A 12,778-nucleotide genomic window follows, 5' to 3' on the forward strand; every position below is an offset into this window, starting at 1 on the left:
ACTAGAACTGAACTAGAACTGAACTAGAACTGAACTAGAACTGAACTAGAACTGAACTAGAACTGAACTAGAACTGAACTAGAACTGATCTAGAACTGAACTACAACTGAACTTGAACTGAGCTGGAACTGAACTAGAACAGAACCAGAACTGAACTTGAACAGAACCAGTATAGTACTGGAACTAGAATTTAAAATTTAATTCTAATCTCAATGTAGTGAACAAAATAATAATTCAAGATGACAACAATTAAAACACTTTGAATAATAGCTAAAAAAATAAATTTGAATTATTTTTAACAATAAATAAAACTTAAATGTATAGATTTGCAAAATTTTGTTGCACTTATTTTGTATGAGCCCCCAAATAACTGCCACAATTGCTACAGTAATGGCGAGCACTCTTGCAATTATTAAAAAAGTATGGCAAACAACAGCAGCATCTAATGGATGAAAGTATAAAACGTAAAATTTCCAGTAGAAGGAATAAAAAACATACGTTGTAAAACACAAAATAGTTGCGATAATATGAGTCATCATACCACTTTGATATTCACAACGCGTCATCTGGGTGGCATGACACGAGGGACAATAGGCCAAATGGGAACGAGTTCCAAACTGAGTAGGTTGAACTGCTAAGGAATAAGAAAAAAAACACTTTTAATAACTTAATCAGATAATCTATAATTACGTAGTACACGAAACATAAGTTGCATTAAATCAGCAAAAATGCATATGTAATTTAAAAAATATTTTTAATTGAGAAATATGAACCACAAGTAGATTTCACCAAAGAAAACTTATTTCGAAAATTACAAGCTTCTTTGCCGTCAAAGCAACAAAGTCTGAACTTAAAATATATTAACAAAAACAATAATAACTTATGGCCTCTGGTTGACGTATTGTATAGACTTGCTGCGGTAAAAATTGTTGTTGTTGCTGATGATATTCCCTATGTTGTTGGCTGGCATAGGAAACTCTTTCTAAATCTGGATATGCTGGAGGCTCTCTATATGCGCTATCACTTAATGGCAGTGTTTCACCCGGCAAACGATTATCCATCATGTCCATTAATTCCTGCTTTGTAGGCATTTTCGAACTGTTTTTTCTTTTTCTCAATACGTTCCGTTTTTTGAAATTATATTCTACAACTTTGTGACAAACGTACGCGTTTAATTAAACTAAAATGTGTGTTGAAATTATTATGTGATGTATGCATGCGATTTCTTTTCTGCTTTCAATGATTCTATATTTATTTATTGTGGTTTTTAATGGACGTTATAGTACAAATATAAATTGTATATAGGACCCATGTAAAACATTTATACTGAAGTACTCACCTTATAATTAAGAGATTAAAAGATAAAGCCCCCTATTCATAAAGATATTTATCATTTATTAATGGGTTATTGAGCAATTCATCTATACAAAATTCCTATAATAAACAATCAATAACTTTATTAAGAATTTATTTATAGTCTTGTCTAATCTATAGTCTAGTATATAGTCTAGTCTATAGTCTGGTCTATAGTCTAGTATATAGTCTAGTCTATAGTCTAGTCTATAGTCCAGTCTATAATCTAGTCTATAGTCTGGTCTATAGTCTAGTCTATAGTCTAGTCTATAGTCTAGTCTATAGTCTAGTCTATAGTCTAGTCTATAGTCTAGTCTATAGTCTAGTCTATAGTCTAGTCTATAGTCTAGTCTATAGTCTAGTCTATAGTCTAGTCTATAGTCTAGTCTATAGTCTAGTCTATAGTCTAGTCTATAGTCTAGTCTATAGTCTAGTCTATAGTCTAGTCTATAGTCTAGTCTATAGTCTAGTCTATAGTCTAGTCTATAGTCTAGTCTATAGTCTAGTCTATAGTCTAGTCTATAGTCTACTATAGACTAGATAGTAGTCTAGTCTATAGTCTAGTCTATAGTCTAGTCTATAGTCTAGTCTATAGTCTAGTCTATAGTCTAGTCTATAGTCTAGTCTATAGTCTAGTCTATAGTCTAGTCTATAGTCTAGTCTATAGTCTAGTCTATAGTCTAGTCTATAGTCTAGTCTATAGTCTAGTCTATAGTCTAGTCTATAGTCTAGTCTATAGTCTAGTCTAGTAGTCTAGTCTATAGTCTAGTCTATAGTCTAGTCTATAGTCTAGTCTATAGTCTAGTCTATAGTCTAGTCTATAGTCTAGTCTATAGTCTAGTCTATAGTCTAGTCTATAGTCTAGTCTATAGTCTAGTCTATAGTCTAGTCTATAGTCTAGTCTATAGTCTAGTCTATAGTCTAGTCTATAGTCTAGTCTATAGTCTAGTCTATAGTCTAGTCTATAGTCTAGTCTATAGTCTAGTCTATAGTCTAGTCTATAGTCTAGTCTATAGTCTAGTCTATAGTCTAGTCTATAGTCTAGTCTATAGTCTAGTCTATAGTCTAGTCTATAGTCTAGTCTATAGTCTAGTCTATAGTCTAGTCTATAGTCTAGTCTATAGTCTAGTCTATAGTCTAGTCTATAGTCTAGTCTATAGTCTAGTCTATAGTCTAGTCTATAGTCTAGTCTATAGTCTAGTCTATAGTCTAGTCTATAGTCTAGTCTATAGTCTAGTCTATAGTCTAGTCTATAGTCTAGTCTATAGTCTAGTCTATAGTCTAGTCTATAGTCTAGTCTATAGTCTAGTCTATAGTCTAGTCTATAGTCTAGTCTATAGTCTAGTCTATAGTCTAGTCTATAGTCTAGTCTATAGTCTAGTCTATAGTCTAGTCTATAGTCTAGTCTATAGTCTAGTCTATAGTCTAGTCTATAGTCTAGTCTATAGTCTAGTCTATAGTCTAGTCTATAGTCTAGTCTATAGTCTAGTCTATAGTCTAGTCTATAGTCTAGTCTATAGTCTAGTCTATAGTCTAGTCTATAGTCTAGTCTATAGTCTAGTCTATAGTCTAGTCTATAGTCTAGTCTATAGTCTATGTCTTCTAGTCTATAGTCTATATAGTCTAGTCTATAGTCTAGTCTATAGTCTAGTCTATAGTCTAGTCTATAGTCTAGTCTATAGTCTAGTCTATAGTCTAGTCTATAGTCTAGTCTATAGTCTAGTCTATAGTCTAGTCTATAGTCTAGTCTATAGTCTAGTCTATAGTCTAGTCTATAGTCTAGTCTATAGTCTAGTCTATAGTCTAGTCTATAGTCTAGTCTATAGTCTAGTCTATAGTCTAGTCTATAGTCTAGTATCTAGTCTATAGTCTAGTCTATAGTCTAGTCTATAGTCTAGTCTATAGTCTAGTCTATAGTCTAGTCTATAGTCTAGTCTATAGTCTAGTCTATAGTCTAGTCTATAGTCTAGTCTATAGTCTAGTCTATAGTCTAGTCTATAGTCTAGTCTATAGTCTAGTCTATAGTCTAGTCTATAGTCTAGTCTATAGTCTAGTCTATAGTCTAGTCTATAGTCTAGTCTATAGTCTAGTCTATAGTCTAGTCTATAGTCTAGTCTATAGTCTAGTCTATAGTCTAGTCTATAGTCTAGTCTATAGTCTAGTCTATAGTCTAGTCTATAGTCTAGTCTATAGTCTAGTCTATAGTCTAGTCTATAGTCTAGTCTATAGTCTAGTCTATAGTCTAGTCTATAGTCTAGTCTATAGTCTAGTCTATAGTCTAGTCTATAGTCTAGTCTATAGTCTAGTCTATAGTCTAGTCTATAGTCTAGTCTATAGTCTAGTCTATAGTCTAGTCTATAGTCTAGTCTATAGTCTAGTCTATAGTCTAGTCTATAGTCTAGTCTATAGTCTAGTCTATAGTCTAGTCTATAGTCTAGTCTATAGTCTAGTCTATAGTCTAGTCTATAGTCTAGTCTATAGTCTAGTCTATAGTCTAGTCTATAGTCTAGTCTATAGTCTAGTCTATAGTCTAGTCTATATTCTAGTCTATAGTCTAGTCTATAGTCTAGTCTATACTCTAGTCTATATTCTAGTCTATACTCTAGTCTATACTCTAGTCTATATTCTAGTCTATACTCTAGTCTATACTCTAGTCTATACTCTAGTCTATACTCTAGTCTATATTCTAGTCTATACTCTAGTCTATACTCTAGTCTATACTCTAGTCTATACTCTAGTCTATATTCTAGTCTATATTCTAGTCTATACTCTAGTCTATACTCTAGTCTATACTCTAGTCTATACTCTAGTCTATACTCTAGTCTATACTCTAGTCTATGCTCTAACATATACTCTAGTCTATACTCTAGTCTATACTCTAGTCTATACTCTAGTCTATACTCTAGTCTATACTCTAGTCTATACTCTAGTGTATACTATAGTCTATACTCTAGTCTATACTCTAGTCTATACTCTAGTCCATACTCTAGTCTATACTCTAGTCTATACTCTAGTCTATACTCTAGTCTATACTCTAGTCTATACTCTAGTCTATACTCTAGTCTATACTCTAGTCTATACTCTAGTCTATACTCTAGTCTGTACTCTAGTCTATACTCTAGTCTACCGACCCAACTCTTATGATACTAAAATTTGCTCTATTTTGAGAATCTCTGTGATTAGGAATCCCCAATTCATAAAAATATTTTATTAAAAGTTTTTACTTCTTATCTTATGCAATCAACAAAAATATCGATCAAAAAAGCTTTTCATACCCTACACTACTACGGAGATGGCGGTATTATGTGTTTGTGTAAATGTTTGTAATAACCAAAAAATAGTCTATAATTTGTCTATATCAGTGTACACTTAATAAGGTAGCCTCGTCGCTACAACAAATACAACAATACAAAAACAACAGGCGATTTGTTATTGTAGAATAATCCCATCTGTCAAAAAAAGCTGTGTGTGTAGAATGAAAAAGCAACAAATAAACACAATAAAAATATGAGTTTTTAGCAATTATTTAAATTTTTAACTATTAATATTAATATATTATATTAATTAAACGTGGAATGTCTGAAAATCATAACTATATCTATTGGGAAGACCAATTTTCCGAATTAAACGTGTTTTTTGTGAAAAGTGATTGGTCGTGTTAAAAATAGTTGAAACTGATTTGGAACGTATGCCGGAGCTAAAGATTTTCTTTTTTTTATCAAGAGAGAAGGATAACAAAGACATTTAATCACGATTGACCTAGAAAACTCCTTTAAAACCATAATTTTCTTCACTTTTTAAAATTTTTACACCTTTTGCGATTTTTTTTCTATGTAAACAAACAGGAATTTTGACAGATAAGATTGTAAAAGCTGATGATCAGCTGTGCGGACGAGGCTACCTTATTAAGTGTACACTGGTCTATATCTATTATTTGTGAGTTCGGGACCACTTTCACGATTATTTCATGTCTGTCTTTCCCTACATGTATGTCAAATATGTCGAAATTTCCCAAAAAATCGTTGAAATTAAATTCTGGAGAATTTGATTCATTTCACTAATATCGATTTTGGCATGAATATACCAGGTGTAGATATATTCATATATTCGAGCATGATCGACTAAATTTTCTTACTTTTGTTTATTATTATTTCTGTTAACTGATAAGTTAAATAATGTCGATGTATTTGTGTTGTAAATATCTGTATGTACAAAAGTGTATTATTTTTCATTTGTTTAATAATAAAACATTTGATTTTGCGGTTGTTTGAGTTACTCATTTATCTGATAGGGGGACTGACTATAAGCAAATTTTCAACCACAAACCTAAAACAGTCGACAACGAAACTCACAACCGAGAGAAAATCAGAACGAATAATAACAATAAAAAAATATATAAAATATTTAAACAAAATAAAAAAGTTAACGAGCGAAAAATAATTAACTAATTCAAGTGAAAATTTCATAAAGTTAAACAAGAAAAACAAAAAAAAGAAGAGAAAAAATTATTTATATACTTAAAATGGATAAACAAAACACGTCTAATCCCACTAACAACTATAATGTACCCTTGGGAGTCGGTACTAGTACCTCAAGTGGTGTAACTGTTTTCGATCCCTCTGTAACAAACAATAATCCCCCACCACCACCACCAACATACGATCAGGCCATGGGTAATCCAGCAACGGCTGCTAAAGCAACTGGTACATACACTACATCGGCGGGTTGGAATGCCCCCGGTATGGGGGCAGCAAATGCGGGATATAATACAACAACAACTACAACATATACCACATATGGTACGACAGTACCACCATCTACAACACAACAACCAAGAAATGTACCACAACAAACGACATTCGTCCAACCGCCAGTTGTGATAATACAGCGTAAGTTTTATTAACAATTTCTCTGTCTTGAATTCGATAAAAGATATATGTATTTGAGAAAACAGATACAAGTAGCTCTTGAATGGCAATCTATAAAAATTTCTCAATTTTTTTGTTATAAGACCATACTGCGTTTTTAGAAAATATAGGGTCTAACAATATCATAAAATCTCAACGCAGATCTTCAGTGACCTTTTATAAAAAATTGTATTATTTTACAAATCAAAAAACTTTTCATTCGATATCGTGAAACATACAATTACATTCTTTAGAAATTTCGATTGATATCGTATGTCGTCATTTGGTCGCAGTGTTTAACAGTTGAGTCAAAGTCCAAAATGGTTTCTAACTGTAACAAAATATCTAAGTGTGTATTTCATTATATTATTCACAATCTTTAGTTCTCATAGACAAATCACTGACGCTTAAAAAACAGGCCCTTTAATTTTATTTCAGACAATTTGATTACTTTTAATGACTCATACAATTCTCATTTAAATTGAGCCGTTTGTGGGGCTGTGAACATGTATTAAAAGAATTTAATTAGTTAATATACTACGTCATACAACAACTTAATGTTATATATTAAAATAGAAAAATTGTATTATTTAAATGGGGTTTTCTGAAGAGTGCTTTTTACATAATTGTTAAAGCGATAATCTTTGACACATCATTCGACAAGTCACTAATTTGTCACCACTATCTTTTATTGTACAAATAGACATACTTATTAATAAGAACTTAACATATCAAGTTTTTGTTAACCAATCGGTTTAATGTCATAATTGGACTCTAATAGAGCTATAAGCTTCACATCAATTTCGCCAAAGGAAGATCGAATAAGGGAACTATAAGAAGTAAACGCCACGCCGATGTTTATGCCAGGCTTTCGTTAATATAAGATTTCAATAACTTTTCAGCAATGGAATTTTTGATATATTTCATGCAACAGAAATTTTCTTGGTCCCTAAATAATTCATATATACATACTATTATAGGTCAAAGGCCAATCAATATACCTCCCATCTTTTTTGACCATCGTCCCTATGTATAATAACAATTAAAGTTATAGATACTATGCTCTCACGGGTCACTATTTGTTCAATTATTTGTTGATGAGAGGAATAAAAAAAAATTTTAAATCTCTCTAGCAAATTTGATATTGTTAAATTTTCCAAATACAATGTAAATATTTGTAAAATAATGCATTAAATTAAAATTTTCACAAATGAATTATTCACAACTTCAAAAGTATTTAAATTAAAATTGCCGGCAACCTAAATAGTTGTTTAGCTTTAAATATTAAGTAGTACCTTATTATTTCAATGTATTTGCAAATTTTTGTTTTGTTTTGAATATCTATGGCGTTGTTGTACTATAAAGAATCTTCCAATAATACGGCACGACTATTTGAGCTGGTTTTGTATATAAAAATGGACTCGTGAAATATAGTTTTCAAGATTCTGATCTGGAATGACATGTATTTTGTGCGCTTAAAGAGCATTTGTCATTATTTTAAAATAGTTGTTATAATTAAATGATAATTGTCGCTACAATCATAAATCTAAACATTACATTTTATTATGAAATAGTAAATTTTAAAATTAACATAAAACTTTTAGTAAGAATACTAGAATTTTTTTTTTAATTTTTGCAGAACAACCCATGTTACCACTTGGTCCGGAGCCAGTGTACTTAACGTGTCCAGCATGTCATATACAGAAGTTAACACGCATTGAATACGAACCAAGTTCAAGAACACATTTAATGGCTGCTTTATTGTGTTTAGTTGGGTAAGTAATATAATAGATAGATAGACAGATAGATAGATAGATAGATAGATAGATAGATAGATAGATAGATAGATAGATAGATAGATAGATAGATAGATAGATAGATAGATAGATAGATAGATAGATAGATAGATAGATAGATAGATAGATAGATAGATAGATAGATAGATAGATAGATAGATAGATAGATAGATAGATAGATAGATAGATAGATAGATAGATAGATAGATAGATAGATAGATAGATAGATAGATAGATAGATAGATAGATAGATAGATAGATAGATAGATAGATAGATAGATAGATAGATAGATAGATAGATAGATAGATAGATAGATAGATAGATAGATAGATAGATAGATAGATAGATAGATAGATAGATAGATAGATAGATAGATAGATAGATAGATAGATAGATAGATAGATAGATAGATAGATAGATAGATAGATAGATAGATAGATAGATAGATAGATAGATAGATAGATAGATAGATAGATAGATAGATAGATAGATAGATAGATAGATAGATAGATAGATAGATAGATAGATAGATAGATAGATAGATAGATAGATAGATAGATAGATAGATAGATAGATAGATAGATAGATAGATAGATAGATAGATAGATAGATAGATAGATAGATAGATAGATAGATAGATAGATAGATAGATAGATAGATAGATAGATAGATAGATAGATAGATAGATAGATAGATAGATAGATAGATAGATAGATAGATAGATAGATAGATAGATAGATAGATAGATAGATAGATAGATAGATAGATAGATAGATAGATAGATAGATAGATAGATAGATAGATAGATAGATAGATAGATAGATAGATAGATAGATAGATAGATAGATAGATAGATAGATAGATAGATAGATAGATAGATAGATAGATAGATAGATAGATAGATAGATAGAGATAGATAGATAGATAGATAGATAGATAGATAGATAGATAGATAGATAGATAGATAGATAGATAGATAGATAGATAGATAGATAGATAGATAGATAGATAGATAGATAGATAGATAGATAGATAGATAGATAGATAGATAGATAGATAGATAGATAGATAGATAGATAGATAGATAGATAGATAGATAGATAGATAGATAGATAGATAGATAGATAGATAGATAGATAGATAGATAGATAGATAGATAGATAGATAGATAGATAGATAGATAGATAGATAGATAGATAGATAGATAGATAGATAGATAGATAGATAGATAGATAGATAGATAGATAGATAGATAGATAGATAGATAGATAGATAGATAGATAGATAGATAGATAGATAGATAGATAGATAGATAGATAGATAGATAGATAGATAGATAGATAGATAGATAGATAGTTAGTTAGTTAGTTAGTTAGTTAGTTAGTTAGTTAGTTAGTTAGTTAGTTAGTTAGTTAGTTAGTTAGTTAGTTAGTTAGTTAGTTAGTTAGTTAGTTAGTTAGTTAGTTAGTTAGTTAGTTAGTTAGTTAGTTAGTTAGTTAGTTAGTTAGTTGTTAGTTAGTTAGTTAGTTAGTTAGTTAGTTAGTTAGTTAGTTAGTTAGTTAGTTAGTTAGTTAGTTAGTTAGTTAGTTAGTTAGTTAGTTAGTTAGTTAGTTAGTTAGTTAGTTAGTTAGTTAGTTAGTTAGTTAGTTAGTTAGTTAGTTAGTTAGTTAGTTAGTTAGTTAGTTAGTTAGTTAGTTAGTTAGTTAGTTAGTTAGTTAGTTAGTTAGTTAGTTAGTTAGTTAGTTAGTTAGTTAGTTAGTTAGTTAGTTAGTTAGTTAGTTAGTTAGTTAGTTAGTTAGTTAGTTAGTTAGTTAGTTAGTTAGTTAGTTAGTTAGTTAGTTAGTTAGTTAGTTAGTTAGTTAGTTAGTTAGTTAGTTAGTTAGTTAGTTAGTTAGTTAGTTAGTTAGTTAGTTAGTTAGTTAGTTAGTTAGTTAGTTAGTTAGTTAGTTAGTTAGTTAGTTAGTTAGTTAGTTAGTTAGTTAGTTAGTTAGTTAGTTAGTTAGTTAGTTAGTTAGTTAGTTAGTTAGTTAGTTAGTTAGTTAGTTAGTTAGTTAGTTAGTTAGTTAGTTAGTTAGTTAGTTAGTTAGTTAGTTAGTTAGTTAGTTAGTTAGTTAGTTAGTTAGTTAGTTAGTTAGTTAGTTAGTTAGTTAGTTAGTTAGTTAGTTAGTTAGTTAGTTAGTTAGTTAGTTAGTTAGTTAGTTAGTTAGTTAGTTAGTTAGTTAGTTAGTTAGTTAGTTAGTTAGTTAGTTAGTTAGTTAGTTAGTTAGTTAATTAATTAATTAGTTAGTTAGTTAGTTAGTTAATTAGTTAGTTAGTTAGTTAGTTAGTTAGTTAGTTAGTTAGTTAGTTAGTTCTGCTCTGTTCTGTTCTGTTCTGTTCTAGTTCTGTTCTAGTTCTGTTCTAGTTCTGTTCTAGTTCTGTTCTGTTCTAGTTCTGTTCTAGTTCTGTTCTAGTTCTGTTCTAGTTCTGTTCTAGTTCTGTTCTAGTTCTGTTCTAGTTCTGTTCTAGTTCTGTTCTATTTCTGTTCTAGTTCTGTTCTAGTTCTGTTCTAGTTCTGTTCTAATTATGTTCTAGTTAGTTAGTTAGTTAGTTAGTTAGTTAGTTAATAAGTTAGTTAGTTAGTTAGTTAGTTAGTTAGTTAGTTAGTTAGTTAGTTAGTTAGTTAGTTAGTTAGTTAGTTAGTTAGTTAGTCAGTTAGTTAGTTAGTAAGTTAGTTAGTTAGTTAGTTAGTTAGTTAGTTAGTCAGTTAGTTAGTTAGTTAGTTAGTTAGTTAGTTAGTTAGTTAGTTAGTTAGTTAGTTAGTTAGTTAGTTAGTTAGTTAGTTAGTTAGTTAGTCCCCTATAGTAAGAACTAACAATCTCTGCAAAGCATAAAAAAGCGTTACATGAAGAATTAATACTTTTCAATAGCTGTAATGAATAACACATAAATTAAATACATGTTTATATTAAAATAAATATTTTTGTATAGATTTATAAGCAAATTGTGTTTACAATGAAAATCTATATTTATTTTCGTTTGTCTGTCGTTATCATATTCTACTGAATTGTATGTATTTTAGATAATATAACTGATAAGATTTGGAAAAAATATTTGTTTATCTTTATTTTTTATATTTTTATCTTTAATAATAATTTATTTTATCATTGTGTTTTCTTTTTTGCAGTTTATGGTGTTGTGTCTGTTTGCCATATTGCGCCGGTAGTTGTATGAACACTCATCATTATTGTGGAAATTGTGGTAAATTTTTGGGTACTTATGGCAACGCATTATAAAGAATATGGTTGAAACGATTTATTAATTTCATGTAAATAAATAAATATTTTTTAATGTTATTTAAATAAAGCAAAAGGGCTTAACTGTCATAAATTTGAAATAGAAAGTTAACAATTCATGCACAATTTGTGGCAAGTTGATGTGAAGCTCTTTTCATAATTAAATCCAAAGAATGTATTTGTAAATATTTAGTTAAATTGTAAATTATACATTTTTATTTATAAAATAATCATTTAAGTATTATTTGTTAAACATTTAAATTAATTAAATAAACAATCATATTTTTTCTTCAATTGCATGAATAATAAATTGATTCATCAAATAAAAGGTGCTAAATTTTAAGGCATAAATATTTATATTAATATGTTTGTACACATTCAATTATTATGCTCGTATATATTTTTTAAGAGACCATCTTCCAGATCCTTCTAAAAGCTGAAGTACTATTAGATCTGTTCTAGTTCTGTTCTAGTTCTGTTCTAGTTCTGTTCTAGTTCTGTTCTAGTTCTGTTCTAGTTCTGTTCTGTTCTGTTCTAGTTCTGTTCTAGTTCTGTTCTGTTCTGTTCTGTTCTGTTCTAGTTCTAGTTCTAGTTCTAGTTCTAGTTCTAGTTCTGTTCTGTTCTAGTTCTGTTCTAGTTCTGTTCTAGTTCTGTTCTAGTTCTGTTCTAGTTCTGTTCTAGTTCTGTTCTAGTTCTGTTCTAGTTCTGTTCTAGTTCTGTTCTAGTTCTGTTCTAGTTCTGTTCTAGTTCTGTTCTAGTTCTGTTCTAGTTCTGTTCTAGTTCTGTTCTAGTTCTGTTCTAGTTCTGTTCTAGTTCTGTTCTAGTTCTGTTCTAGTTCTGTTCTAGTTCTGTTCTAGTTCTGTTCTGTTCTAGTTCTGTTCTGTTCTGTTCTGTTCTGTTCTGTTCTGTTCTGTTCTGTTCTAGTTCTGTTCTAGTTCTGTTCTAGTTCTGTTCTAGTTCTGTTCTAGTTCTGGCCATTAGGTGTAGAAAATATTCCATTTACTTTAGGCTATCAGAGTAAACCCCCTTTAAAATAAGGAAGAGGGTGAAAGTACGATCGACGCCTTCCTTTTTTATTTTATTTATAAAGTTAAATAAAAGCCCAATTCATCAGGTATGACACAATGGTTTTTAGTTTTAGTATCTTTTTTTGTTTTCTTTTTTTCACAATCGATAAATAGCTTTTATAACGGATTTGTTGTCTTTACTGATAACAATTGTTCAATACGAAAAACAAGCAACTCAGAAAATAATTTTAAAATCACTTCAGTATTTTTAAACCTGTTAAAAGAGAAATAACAGACAGTATAATAATAATTTATACGTAACAACATGAGTGACGAAGCCAGCAAACGTGTATATCCCGCTGCCCCTTTGGAAGAAAGTGTTGCAGCCACACAGCAGCAACCACTTATAGCACCAAAAGTTACAGCACCACCACAACCA

At 29.7% G+C, this 12,778-nt stretch overlaps 3 protein-coding genes across 5 annotated transcripts in view; 2 read left to right on the forward strand and 1 right to left on the reverse strand.

Moving 5' to 3' along the window:
- Positions 1-120: 120 nt before the first annotated feature.
- On the reverse strand, positions 121-1,359 carry LOC111687426 (lipopolysaccharide-induced tumor necrosis factor-alpha factor homolog). 3 transcript variants are annotated; one of them, XM_046955436.1, is made up of 3 exons: positions 881-1,355; positions 499-634; positions 121-442 (listed from the first exon to the last, which is right to left on the reverse strand). In XM_046955436.1, exons 1-3 carry the CDS (start codon positions 1,089-1,091, stop codon positions 346-348), a joined length of 444 nt encoding a protein of 147 aa, XP_046811392.1. In that variant the 5' UTR covers positions 1,092-1,355; the 3' UTR covers positions 121-345. The 3 variants fall into 3 exon arrangements, with proteins under 3 accessions (XP_046811392.1, XP_046811391.1, XP_046811390.1); XM_046955435.1 differs by having other exon boundaries at positions 121-631; positions 881-1,359; XM_046955434.1 differs by having other exon boundaries at positions 121-634; positions 881-1,359.
- Positions 1,360-5,676: 4,317 nt separating this feature from the next.
- Positions 5,677-11,692, forward strand: LOC111687419 (lipopolysaccharide-induced tumor necrosis factor-alpha factor homolog). Its single transcript, XM_046955437.1, has 3 exons — positions 5,677-6,242; positions 7,900-8,035; positions 11,224-11,692. The coding sequence occupies exons 1-3, from the start codon at positions 5,876-5,878 to the stop codon at positions 11,330-11,332; spliced, it is 612 nt and encodes a 203-aa protein (XP_046811393.1). The 5' UTR covers positions 5,677-5,875; the 3' UTR covers positions 11,333-11,692.
- A 972-nt stretch (positions 11,693-12,664) lies between these two features.
- LOC111686557 (lipopolysaccharide-induced tumor necrosis factor-alpha factor homolog) overlaps positions 12,665-12,778 on the forward strand; it is a 6,190-nt gene continuing 6,076 nt past the window's right edge. The window contains exon 1 of the mRNA XM_046954123.1: positions 12,665-12,716. Coding sequence (XP_046810079.1) covers positions 12,665-12,716 — 52 coding nt within the window. The remainder of the gene's footprint in view (positions 12,717-12,778) is intronic.

The sequence above is a fragment of the Lucilia cuprina genome, chromosome 6 (genome assembly GCF_022045245.1).
Source record: "Lucilia cuprina isolate Lc7/37 chromosome 6, ASM2204524v1, whole genome shotgun sequence".
NCBI lineage: Eukaryota > Metazoa > Arthropoda > Insecta > Diptera > Calliphoridae > Lucilia > Lucilia cuprina.

Coding starts and splice junctions, on each gene's coding strand:
- LOC111687426 (XM_046955434.1), bottom strand. CDS start 1,091: ATGCCTACAAAGCAGGAATTAATGGACATGATGGATAATCGTTTGCCG. Junction 635..880: donor ACGTCAACCAGAGGCCATAA/GTTATTATTGTT, acceptor CTTATTCCTTAG/CAGTTCAACCTACTCAGTTT.
- LOC111687419 (XM_046955437.1), top strand. CDS start 5,876: ATGGATAAACAAAACACGTCTAATCCCACTAACAACTATAATGTACCC. Junction 6,243..7,899: donor GCCAGTTGTGATAATACAGC/GTAAGTTTTATT, acceptor TAATTTTTGCAG/AACAACCCATGTTACCACTT. Junction 8,036..11,223: donor GCTTTATTGTGTTTAGTTGG/GTAAGTAATATA, acceptor TCTTTTTTGCAG/TTTATGGTGTTGTGTCTGTT.